The sequence below is a fragment of the Emydura macquarii genome, unplaced genomic scaffold (genome assembly GCF_026122565.2).
Source record: "Emydura macquarii macquarii isolate MOO-44397 ecotype Brisbane River unplaced genomic scaffold, CSIRO-AGI_Emac_v2 contig_2205, whole genome shotgun sequence".
NCBI lineage: Eukaryota > Metazoa > Chordata > Testudines > Chelidae > Emydura > Emydura macquarii.
The window spans coordinates 35,509,862-35,523,053 of record NW_027132342.1 but is presented as its reverse complement, the minus strand read 5'-3'; the positions used below and the strand labels follow the sequence as shown (position 1 = coordinate 35,523,053).

The 13,192-nt window shown below is 38.9% G+C and overlaps 1 protein-coding gene across 1 annotated transcript in view; it reads right to left on the bottom strand.

The window, feature by feature from the left end:
- The window catches only part of PPP1R12A (protein phosphatase 1 regulatory subunit 12A), a 204,056-nt gene that overhangs the window by 19,671 nt on the left and 171,193 nt on the right, over positions 1-13,192 (bottom strand). The window contains exons 18-19 of the mRNA XM_067559898.1: positions 11,831-11,949; positions 8,173-8,238 (exon numbers count right to left, since the gene is read on the bottom strand). Of these exons, the coding sequence (XP_067415999.1) occupies positions 8,173-8,238; positions 11,831-11,949 (185 nt within the window). The remainder of the gene's footprint in view (positions 1-8,172; positions 8,239-11,830; positions 11,950-13,192) is intronic.

Sequence of the window (13,192 nt, the reverse complement as noted above, 5' to 3'; positions counted from 1 at the left end):
CCACTTGTGAAGTGGTCTTAGTACATCGATTTCTGGACTGACTGAGCGGGTCTTCACTGACCGCTCAGTCAATCCAGAAAAATCGATCTGACGGCGGCGACTTTGTAGTAGTGTAGCTGTAGACTGAGTCAGAGACTTTAAGTCCTGCTGCATGAGACACACACTGGAATGGATTTTAAGCAACAGGCTGCAACTTTATTAAGATTGGGTAAAGGCGGTACATGACCACCCATCTCACATACCAGACATTTAACTGGGTTTACTGTGGGGTTACAGGGCTCCCAACTTAACCAGCAACCCAAGCTAGACCCTGCAGCCTATTCCCGGGACTCAGCTTACTTCGAATCCTCTCACCCGCCAGGGTACCAACGGGGGACCTCGGTCTGCAAAGAATTCTGGCCCAATGAGAAAAAATTCCTTAGTGATCCCAAAACCCAGGTGATCAGTAAGACCTACTGCATCCTGCAAACAGTCCGTTATCTAGAACTACAGGGTGGGAATGGAGCAGCTGAAGAGGCAAGGCTTATTTCCAGCTTACCAATCGGATACAAGAACCCAAGGAAGAGGAGGGGGCCAGCTCTGGCATCTTTGAGAATGCACACATTACCACCTACCCCAGGAGCAGAGCATCCTTTTTACTGATCCAGGTAACATCCCACTGTGGAGGAGGCATTTCTCTTCTCTCCCCTCCTCACTTTTGAGGTTGTGCATTCCCCCTGCAGTCTGACCCAATATCCCTCCCCTCCCGCCGGAAGAAAGACTAGGAAGAGATTGTTGTTGTAGCCTTTATATTAACATTCCTATCATTTTCTCCTATTGCTCCCTTTCAAAGTTTTCTGTCTCAACAAAAATATTCTGCATTTAATAAATACTGTTAACCATTTGAACATTGTCATTTTCCAGACTGCAGTAAAGTGGGAACCAATCTGTAGCATTGGTTTTTCAAAGAGCTCTGCATAAAGTGAGTTTTGGTGAGAAGTTTCCAACACAGATAATCTGTGAACATCCACATCACACAAGAGACTGCTTGAATTGTGTAGCAAATTTTCATTTGTCAATCTATGTTCCTAATGCATTCACAAAACTGAATGAAGGCTGGTGCCTAATTTTATCCAGAAATTTTCCATTACTGTTTGTGCATTGTTAGTTACACTGCTTCATTTTTTCCCATTTATGCAAGTAACAATAATGCTTATCTCTAAGCACCATGCATACTACTGGACCCATATACATAAAAATACAAAGATAAATTGCAGAATCTGATGAAACCATGTATTGAGTTCACCAGAGAAATCTAAAATCTCACTGATCCATAGGATAATTATCAGTAAAGAAAATAAAATGGGGTCATAGGTGCACTAATCACTGTTATTACTGATAGTGTTTATAAAACTGCCCAAAAAGATTATTTGAAAAACAAAACTGGAATTCAGTATTAAATCAAAGTCACTTATGTTCATATTTGGTGGCTGCCTAGATGGAATTTAAAAATCCAGTGACATATGTTATCCTAATATTGACAACCTCAAGGTTTTAGAAGTTGTGACTCAGTCCTCCAAAAATGACATTCTATTTTGGTTCTTATACGTCATCCATCACTGTGATATTGGCTTAAACATCACAAGACTTTAAAAATTAATTACATCTGCATTTTGCCTGCCTTGAGATTTTTGAGCCTTTAAAGGAATACCCTTACATCCAATGTGCATGTGAAATATAAAAACTGAAAGGCAAGCTTCCCTCCAGCTGCTTATTCCCTCATAATCTCTGAGGAGGAAGATCTGTCATTTCTTCCTTCTTTATCTGTCCCCCCCCATCCCTTCCTTCATCCAAACTTTCACCACTTTCCCATTCTCCATGCCTGCTCTTGTCAGCTTCTGTACTCCACATAGACCTCTGCCCTTCACATAATCCATGCCTGTCCTCCCATATTACCTCGTTCCTGTTTCCCTTTCTCACAGTCTATCTTCCAACATTCCCTTCATCCCTCTTAATTATTATATTCCCTGTCCCCTCACTGTCTCCTTCCCGTTCCACGCATAATGAGAATGAGGAGTAGTCAATTGAGATAATAGTAGCCTCATTTCTATGTGCAAAGGCTTAGGGGAAACATTGGTCATCTTAATGAGGGCAGCCCGGTTTCAATTCCATCAGAAGTAATGAGAGAGTGACAAAAGTCTGTGAAATTAACTTTTAAAAGATCATCATCATCATCAGACTTGCAACCTTATCATGTGAGTTGGCAGTTCCATGAGACTTTTAATCTTTTTCAAGAGTCCTGGTCAACATTCCACTCCTAGCAAATCAGGTTCTAGTATTCACATTTTTAGCATTGTTTTTGTTAAAAAGCCAAACAGCTATCCCAAAATAATGAGAACTCATTAATTCCAATTCACTAGACCAAATTAAATTCTGAAGTACGATCTAATTAGTAAAGGGATACGGAACAGACTGACTAATTGCTGGAGACTACCTGAGCACAATAAAACAGCAGGTCACTAAAATGAACCTCCACTACAGCAAGCCAGCAATGAACCGTGTTGTTCAGGCATGCCTGGCGGAAACAACATGAGCTCTTTGGTGCTCTGGAATGCACATTTAAAATCACTGTTTATGGCAACCTAACTACTGAAGTAACTTCTAGTTACATTATTTTGTCACCTTCCTCCTTGAAATCTATCCTAGCTGTGAAAGGATTTCATTGTTAGTGATATGACAAATGTTCAATTTGGACTAAATTTCGCTATCTTTGACTGGATTGTATTCATACAAACCACATCTGAGTCACCAGTGCAGAAAATGCCTATTTTCAATGTACCCTGGCCTACAAGCAGCACTGCTTCTTAATCCCTCCCCCTCTCCCTACCACGCATTTAAACCAACTTAAAATAAGGTTTCCTAGAACCTGACATTTAGAATAATGGAAGTAATTAGTAATCAGCCTGTAGCATTGCCCTAGCACAATGCTACATCGACGGAATACATTAATCTGTAATACAATTCATCTTGAAACTGAGACTATAAAGGGATACCAATTCAGGAGAGTAGAGAGAGGAATGAACAGTACTGATATAAAATTAAATATTAATTCAATTGATTTAATATAGGGCTTCACTAAAAGACCTTTAATTTTTCAGACTGAGGTATTACAGAACAATTTGCAGACAAGTTTTTTATTTATTTTTAATTACTCAGCAATTTATCTTTATTTCTTGTGTGGGTCTATGATTATCCTCTTTGAAAGAACAGAGTTCCGATAAGTGGCAAGACATTTTTGAATTTAATTGTTGTATTCGGAAATCTCTACTCCTGGCAGGGAAGAGTTCAAATAAAATTACATTACATTGACCTTCAAATTATAAACTGTTACTGCTGTTTGACTTTTAAAAAAAAATACGGATGGATGATCAGCTAACTAGTGAAATGCAGTCCTGTACAGAGAACATCAAAGCACAGACTGAGGACTTATTATAAACAACTTTTCAAAGACCCCAGACACTGAAAAATTTAACTCGTTTGTCAGGTTCCTTACAGATTTCATGCCAGAAACTATTTTGTCTGAAGTCTATTTCAGCTTTCTTTGCAGCATCTGCAAGACTTGTTCTTGACCTCTCTCCTTCAGTTTAAATTCTTGAGTTACCACCAAGGCTTCTATCTCTGGCTTATAACTTCATGAGGCAATGAAAGCAACAGCAGCACCACTTAAGGGAGTAACAGAGAACTTCATTATCTCAAATGATTTTTTTCCCTGATCAATACGTAAAATAACCAGCAAAATAAATAAATAAATTCCAATTTTTATTTAAATATTTTCAAAAACATACGTTATGAATTTCTATTTGCCCCATAACCTAGATGGGTAATGAGGGCTGTTGGTCTGGGTATGCAGAAGTGAGCAAAACATATCTTTTTCCATTATTAATCATCATAGGAAAGGGTGGGCAAGTAAATTTTGTGCTTGAGACAGCAAGTTTTCACAGTAATTGTTGCAAAGGTGCCTTGAGAGTTAGGAGTTTTTCAGCCTCTCTCTAAACACCACACATAGGAAAGGGTTTATGAGTATTTCATAGAATGTGCAGTATTTTGAACCATTTGAAAGGAAGCAGAGATTTCACTTTTTGTCATGCAGCTTATTCTTAAATTCCGTATCAATTGAAAGTCAGTATCCAAACCTTTTTCGAATCCCATTTCTTAGAGATGGCCAAAAATTCTTTTTTTTATGGGTCACAAAATATTTAGTTACTAGTTTAAAATTTTAGATTCAAATGAGAGAAATTATTAACAACAGAATGGCTACTACTTAACTGGGGGAACAAGACTTGAAGACTGCTTAGGCTTGCAATGGGACTGAATGGTAAAAGACTGACAGAACTATAGGCCCACACCACCATTGGAAATGCTGAGAACTGAGGTAAGAAAGAAGCAGCAGAATTTGCAATGTATTTTGAAACACAAATATAAGATGTGAGGTTAATATTTTGAACAAGATGCGAACTAAAACACTTTCACAAGCTCAGAGCAATTGCAACCAAAACCCAATGTACTCTCTGGTAAAAGGGACCTGAATTCTGCAGCAAGACTCCTAGATTCTGCAGAACTGTGGATGCATCAGACCACAGCAGCTTCAATTAAATTTGAAAATGTACGTTTTTAATAGCCCTGTATTATTTATTTTGATATTAAACTCAATTTCATGCTGTTCCCATATTTTCTGATTATATGACAGATGTTTGTATTAACAAAACATAACTGTAAACTGGAGGTACAGCTGTTGGAAAAGAGAATTCACACATTTCAGAGTTATTATTTTAGGCTGTCTGCAAAATCAGGAATATGACACTGCAGAAGTTTAAAAACTGACTAATGTTTTCAAGGTGTTCTCCGCGCCCATAAGGGCTAGAAACATTTTTTTTAAAATGAAAGACTGGACTCTGAAGCACATTTCTGTGACAGGCCATGGACTATGCAGCAAATTCTGTGGTTGCAGAATTACAGAATATATAAATGGAGCCCAATTTACTGCTTTGGCTTCTACTCTATCCATACAAAAAATGATGCATGTTGGCATTCTATACTATAGTTGATGCTATGGTGAACATTTTCCTCCCTTCAGCAAAGGGGTTCAATTTTCAACTAGTTCTCCTGCAACTCTGACACCGGAATCTGTTTTTCTGGAGACAGCACTTTGTGCCTGTGTAATGCAAACAGACCCTGGTCGTCGGTGGGATTGAACCTGGGACCTCTGAAGCTTACTGTCTACACTGCAGCACTAATTCGAATTAGCTTAATTCGAATTACAGAAAGCCATTTATAGAAAGCGCTGCAGACTGTCCACACTACAGTGTTTGTGCTGGTTTCTTGCATCCACACTGGCCAGCCTTAATTCAAAATAGAAAGCAGTGCAATGTGGGAAGCTATCCCACAGTGCAACTAACCATAAAGGCTGTTGTGACGAGTGTCATCATCCCAGAATGCAGCGCTGCTTCCCCCACCCTCTTCCCCCACCCCCAAACAAACAGGAAAAGGATTTTCATGCTGTTTTTTTACTCCCCCGATCGCCATTGCTGCAGGCACATGGAGCCAGCTGACCTATGCTCTCATTTTGACCATGACAAATACATCGCAGCTTATCCTGAATTACTTTAGAACTGTATGCTGTTTGCCTTTTATGCTCCCCCCATCACCTCCTCTATATTGCTTGCCTTTGATTTTGATTCTACAGGTGTCTGTAGAATGTAAGATAAATAACAACCTAGTCAGTTAGTATATTAATACAGTGATACAAATGTTTCCATTTCACTGATGGAAAGCATGATATAATGTATCCATATGTAGCACTGTGAATAAACTCTTAAGAAAGTATCAATTTCCATGATTGGCCACTGAACCAATGTAGCAAAGAATTTCCTCTCACTGCAGGCATTTAAAACGCGCTCACCAGGCGGGGAGGGGGGTGGGTGGTGAAATCTTTCAAACCCTTAAAGAGACAAACTACAAAGGGCTTGTTGTGTGTGTGTGTGTGTGGGGGGGGGGGGGGGAAGGAGGGTGAGCGTAGCTTGGATTTTAAACCCATTCACCGCAGGAAATGAAGATTTAAATCTTCCCGGGGCTGCTTTGCGGGAAGGTACTGAAATGGGGCATCATGGGATACAGTCTGGAGGCCAATTAATTCGAATTAAGTCCCATTGCATCCACGCTCACACTAATGCGAATTAACTGATGCGCTTCAGGCGCTAATCCACTTGCAGAGGTGGTTTTATTAATTCGATTTTAAAGGCTCCTTAATTCGAATTAACAATGCACTAGTGTAGACGCGGGAGTAATTAATTCAAATTAAGGGATTTTAATTCGAATTAAGCCACCAGTGTAGACTAGGCCTTAGTGTATGAGCCTAAACTAAAAACCACATGGCACTTAGCCAAGGCTGCAAACTCATCAATCTCTAGGTGGGCTTGTTGCCACTAGATGGGGACAGAGCACCACACCACGGAGACAAGGGTTAAACCTGCATCTGACAAATAATGCAGTTTCTAGCACAAATAGATTTTTTTTTTTTTTTTGCTTGTTATGGCGAACATTCCTTTTGCTTTCTTAAAAATTATTATAGCTCCTGTTGTCAAGATTCTCTTTGCACAGGTGTCTGTTTTTCAATTTGCTTATACTACTGTACAGGCCACAATATTGAAAAGATTCAGCTGGAGGCAGCATCATTTGGAAAAGCAAGAACTCAGCACACCACTTTCTCTCAAAGAGCATGGTGTTCAGCTACTCCAGTCCTGTGTAAAAATGAAGTTCTGGACAACATTTAGTAGTGATGGAGTGTGTAGCTTTACTTGAGAAGTTCATTAATGAAATCCCTCAAGTTAGCATCCACACAGCTTTGCATGTGTCACCCTACCTACCCCTCCTCCCCCCGCTGAGTCTAACCTACATGTTTTTATCAACAGATTTATCAACAGATATATATATAGTTGCCCACACTCAAAGTTTGTTTATTAAAAAGCACTTACATAATTTTTGGCTTGATTTACTACTGAATTACTTTAGCTTTACAGTCACATAACTCCTACAAAATTACCATAATTACGTATCAGAATACAATTCCACAGAAAGAAATATGGAAGGAGTCAGTAATGCTCCATGTAGCAACATGAAAGAATAATTATAGATCTGAGGGCCACAAAGAATGTGCACTGGAGACTGGTGATGGGGAAAGGAAATAGGAATACACAATCCATTAGGCCTGTAGGGAAAACACAAGAGCAGCAAAAGAGGACAGAATGAATCAGTTAACCAAACTAGCTGAAGAATGGGTAATGAGACTTATACAAACACAACAAGAGGGAAAATATTAGAAAATTAGGAGACTAAAATAAGACAGAGCCTGATTCACCAGTGTGCTAGTTCAATGTTTAGGTCAACAGAAATGTATTCTGCTATGCCATATAATGGTATGGTTTACGATGTCATAGCTTTCTTCAATTGCAACAAGATTACATTAATTTCCCTGAATATACTGTCTTGAAGACTAGTAACTTGGTACTGGTGTTTTCTAGAAACCTATTTGTAGCATGAAGAATTCAAGCAGATTATGCTCTCTAGTTAAGTTTCCCTGTGATGTTATCAACACTGTTATTATTAGCCTCTCATTTACGTATTCTTCAAGAAAAAAAGAAGATTCAAAGTTAGTGCACCATTAGTCATACCACATCATTTCGCCAGGAAAACAGAACAGATGAAGCTACGGATTTCGGCAAGGCAGAAACTGAGAACTCCCTCAACTAATCTTCTTCTGTCATACTGGTCTAAGCATCAGTTAGAAATTATATCAACATTTACAACAAAGTCTAGTTATGTATATCTAGAATGCAAGAAAGGGGGAGGTAATACTCAGCAAACGACCACTATTAAAATATATTAAAAACTATCATAAAAGCCTGCAGTTCATTTATATGATAGAAGACATCATCTTTCACACAAAAAACTGCAAAGGAACTGGTATTGAAACATACCAAAAAGCCATGAATCAGAAAGTACTCATAAGAGGTATTTATACCCCACAAGATGTGTTCTTACAACCGAATCTAACTGCAATGAAAGAAAGAAAGTTAAAACACACAATAAAATCTGTCTCAAGAGATCACAACTGAATGAAAAATAACCAACAATTACCTGAGTTTCTTTCTTATTTGTTCCCTCTTCTGAGTCAGACTGGTGTTCCTGTTCATTTTCATCACTCTGGAGAAAATAATAATAGTAATAAAAATATTAAACTCTTGAAATGCAATTGAGAGTTTTTAAACATTTCATATTTCTAAGGTCAAAATCCAAGACAGAGTTTATTTGAATTATATCTATTTGAACTGTACAGTCTATATTTTGAATAAAAGCAACAGAAGCAAATGCAAAAGGACACAAGAATTTCCCCAGAAATATCCCACAACATTCCTGGATGGTTACTTTCATTTTCACAAAACAAAATGGCAGAAACATTGAACAAGTAGATGTTTTCAGTATTAGACTGATATATATAACGGAAAAAAGCGAGATTATACAGTTGGCATAAGGAAAAAGACAGTTAATGACCTTCTGTAACTGTTGTTCTTCGAGATGTGTTGCTCATGTGCATTCCAACTAGGTGTGCACACACCGTGTGCAAAGTCGCCAGAAGGTTTTTCCTGTAGTGATATCCATAGGGTCAGCTCTGAAGCCTCCTGGAGTTGCACCTTCATGGCCTGGACATGAGCAAGACATCTTGAAAAACAACAGTTTTAGAAGATTAGTAACCGTCTTTTCTTCGAGTGCTTGCTCATGTCGATTTCAAGTAGGTGACTCCCAAGCAGCCCTGTAGGAGAAGGGGTCAGAGTTCAATGCACTGCAGATTGTAGCATCACTCTGCCAACCGCCACATCGTCTCTGGCTTGCTGCGTAATGGCATAGTGTGCCGCAAAGGTGTGGATGGACGACCACATTGCAGCCCTAAACATGTCCTGGATTGGGACCTGAGCTAGGAATGCTGCTGAAGATGTCTGTGAGCTGTCATTGCTGGGGTCAGTATCTTTGCCAAATCGTAACAGGGTATCTACCACTTCCCCTAGCTTAGTGTCATCTGCAAACTTGCTGAGGGTGCAATCTACCCCACCCTCCAGATCATTAATGATCACCATTGATCAGATGAGCCCGGTGGTGGTTGAAGGGCTGCCTCCATGAGGATAATCTTTAGCCTCTGCACCCTCTCCTTTTTAGTTTTCGGGCTGAAGTCCCTGCAGATCCTGCAGTGACTCCTCTGGTGGGTACCTCTGAGACACTTGTGACAAGTGGCGTAGGAATCGCTCCTTGGCATGGGCTTCTTACAAGTCCTGCATGGTTTAAGCCCAAGGGAATGAGGCATGCCCCAGCCCCTGGAAAAAGGTGGGGGGATGACCCCGCAAGGGGTCCTATCTACTAAACTACTATTTAACTACTAACAACTAACTAAGATTATAACTATTTACAGATGAAGCTTGATCACTGAAGAAGGGGACGCTCGTAGAGCAAGAGTAGACAAACATTCCAGAGACTGTCACAGGTGGTAAGAAGGAACTGAGGACCTGGACGGTTGGCAAGGTAGAGAAGGTGTGACTCCAGAGGGCTCCAGAGCCAACCCTACTGATACCACTAGGGGAAATATCTTCCAGCGACTGGGCACATTGCATGCACATACCTACTTGGTATAGACATGAGCAAGCACTCAAAGATAAACCCTTGCTTTTACAACAGTGACATTTAATCCTTATTTTTAGAAACAGAAAGAAAAGGAAACCAATCCCACTATTGCGCGTATATGCCTTCTTGTTAATTTGACCCAAATTCACTTAATTACTTTCAACTCTAAATACACAGTAATTTGCAGAATACAGGATAATGAATCTACTTCTCACAAATTAAGTATGTAGAGTAGGAATAGGGAGGGAATTTTGGTCTAAATTGATGATCATTGCTTACGTTTTTCAACTGTGAAACTACTCCTGTTCACATTATCTGGCAACAAAACAGCTGGATAGAAAAAGATATCTATTCTTGACGATTTAGACACCGGTTCAACTGCATACGAAGGATTTTGAATATTTGGGGTTTTTTTAAATCATGTAATTATCATTCTAAAATTAAGATATTTTAAAACTCTTCTGACCTAAAGTATCATGAACAACTTGGGAGTGGTTAAGGTCAGGACTCTCTTTTCTGGATTATCTTAAAAGGCAGATGGAGTAGGATATTTGTTTTATATACCAGTTCTAGCAGCTCCTTCAAAGGAGTGAGGGGCCTTGTTTTGAAATCAAGGCAGGAAATCCAGGACAGAATGGGCCTATCAGGCTCTTCGAAATGTTACCCTCAATTTCTTTTCTCCCTTATTCTCAAAATGCATGCCATGTCTGCAATTCAAAAGGCATAATTATTATTATTATTATGAATTATTAGTATTACAGTAACACTTGGGGTCTCAACCCATTGTGCTAGGCACAATGTGCTGTGCAAACAGAGTAAGAGATAGTAATTATTTGTTGTTTTAACCTATTGATCCTAACCAGATTCCTAAAAGCACCTTATGTTAACCTTTTGACTTATTGAATATTGACCATTTATTCTGACACTGTTTCTGAGCCAGTTTCTAACTTTAGCTCTCATACAATTAATTCGTTTTCTTAAATGCCTGTTGTGACAGATTTTGTCAAAGGCTTTCAGAAGATACAAATATTTTATGTCAGCTGGTTCTCTTTAATTTAGTATTTGCTCAAAGAATTCTAGGAGATTAAAGATGAATGATTTTGGTTTACATGGCTTTTTTTTTTCCCCCCTGTCATATCATGATCATCTATGTGTTTTAGAATTCTTTTTCATTATAATAATTTAATATACATACTGTGTGGAAATGTTGTTATCCCTTCAAAATAAGATGTTTTCTAAAGCAATGATCAATACATCCCAATTCTGATGTGGATAAAAACTGAACCCAAGTTACTGCTGCTTTCATTGTTTACTTGCATGGTACACACGGGGACTCCATTAGTTTGTAAACCTATATAGAACTGTACCTGAGCACATCAGCAAGTCATTTCAAGCATGATAAGTCTGGGGGTTTAACAACTGCTGTGGCCATACTCATGCAAAAGGAATAACATCCTACATATAATTGTCATCTCATTCTATAAGGCAGGGGTTCCCAAACTGTTTTGATCATGCCTCCCCCTTACCTGATCTGTGGCCCCCTGGGAGCTGCAGATGGGAGCGGGGCCAAAGCCGCAGCTGGGGGCCAAGTCCATGGTCAAGAGTGGAGCTGCGGTTGGGGGTGGGACCAGAGTGCAGATGAGGGCAGAGCAGGGCTGGGTGGCCCTTCCTCCCCGCCTCCCATGGGGGCTGACCCAGGCCCTGGCGCACACCTCCCAACGTTCCTCCATGACCCCCTAGGGGGGTGCACCCCCCAGTTTGGTGGTCTCTGCTATAAGGAATAATGTCCTATGTATTGGTTTTCTCATTTTTGTATTAGTAATATAAATGGCCTGGGAAGAAATTCCAGACAATACAGATCTCAACAATCCATGCTACTCCAACATGCTAACAGTTTATATAGCGAAAAACGTGGTACAAGCAAGACTGCAACTATTTTTGGAAGAACCAAGCAGTACGGGCATAGCTGAATCCATTTCATGTTGTTGTATTTCCTGTGTTTTCCAGAATCATATTAAATCATACGGCTCTAACTTATTCCTTATTATTTTAAGGTGATAATTTAATATGGATTGTCAATGCTGTGAAATAGACATATATTTTAGTTGTTTTAGCAGTTTCTCACATCTTGAGTCCAAAAGGAAACTCCTGTAGATCTCCGTTTTTCTCTTGGTCGCCGCCTTTCTCTTATTGATTTTGACTGTGATTTATCTTCTTCCTTTTCTTCTTCTTTTTTCCGGCCTTCTGTTAAGAATAACATTTTTAAAATATGACAGAAATTATGTGATAGTCTGCAATATCAGCATTTGTCAACATACGCAACTGACATTTTCATCTTAGAGATGCTTGAGCAAGAAAGCTCAGCAGCCATTTTTATAAGTTATGCGGTAACATACATCTGCTCAGAGTACAGCTGTAAAATATGGTTGTAAATACCATTAATGTGGTCTGGCAAGTGTTTCATATTTCCTGATTGTTTTCTATAACATTTTCTACCTCAGTTAACTAACCAAAATATTTCAGTATAACAGTGATACTTCTGACGACAATCTAGAGGTTGGCTCTAAGATTCAAGCTTTAAAACTTCTGCATACTTTATTATGGCAACAGCTGACTCAAGAGAAACAAGTATAAAGGAATACCAGGCCAAACTTCATCAGATAAATATTTCTTTAACTATAGCATCAAGAATTCAGTGTGCAACTGACTTATGTTCATTTAAGCTTTTATTTATTTAAAAAAAAAAATCTTTGTTTTCAGGACAACGTACTGAAATCTCCTGGATTTCATTAAGATTGTGCTAAGGGCTTCCTTCTTCCTTTACGGAAATTCAGTTTCAGTTCAGCGTTGGCATTACTGACAAACTCTCTTGCTTTTGGGTTCTGATTGTTCACCTCCCAAATGCTTTCAGCTTGCTCTCATGCATTTTATCTATCTGTTTACTCTTCTATTAATACAACAAATCATACACAGCATTGTCATAACACTACTCTAACTTGTTTATTTCATTGCTTCCAGTCTTTACGATTTTAAAGTTAATCTGTTAAAAGGTGAATCAAAATGAGATAGAAAAGAAGGAAATGAAAACATTCAAGGTAAAAGCACCCCTTTGCTTTGATTTTGGCTTCCTTGAACAGCATTCTTTTCCTCCCACCAAACTCATTCACAGAATCCCAATGTAACATTTGCAAATGAGAATCCTCTTCATGTTTCAGTTTAGAAATAGCCATCAAGAACCAGCCTATAGAATTGCAACACAGTATTATGGAAACCCAACCCAAGTTCATGATAGAGGGAAATAAAGTATTATATATTGGGAAGCACTTCTTGAAGGCCATTGCTAGTAACTGCTTCAGAAGATACTGATCCTAGGGCAGCAGTGAAGTTTTAAGTGGCCTTAAGAAATGCCTTACCTCACAACACATACAGTTCAGAATCTCCTACAGAGAGAAAAGATCCTCTAATATATAAGAAAAGAAAAAAATAA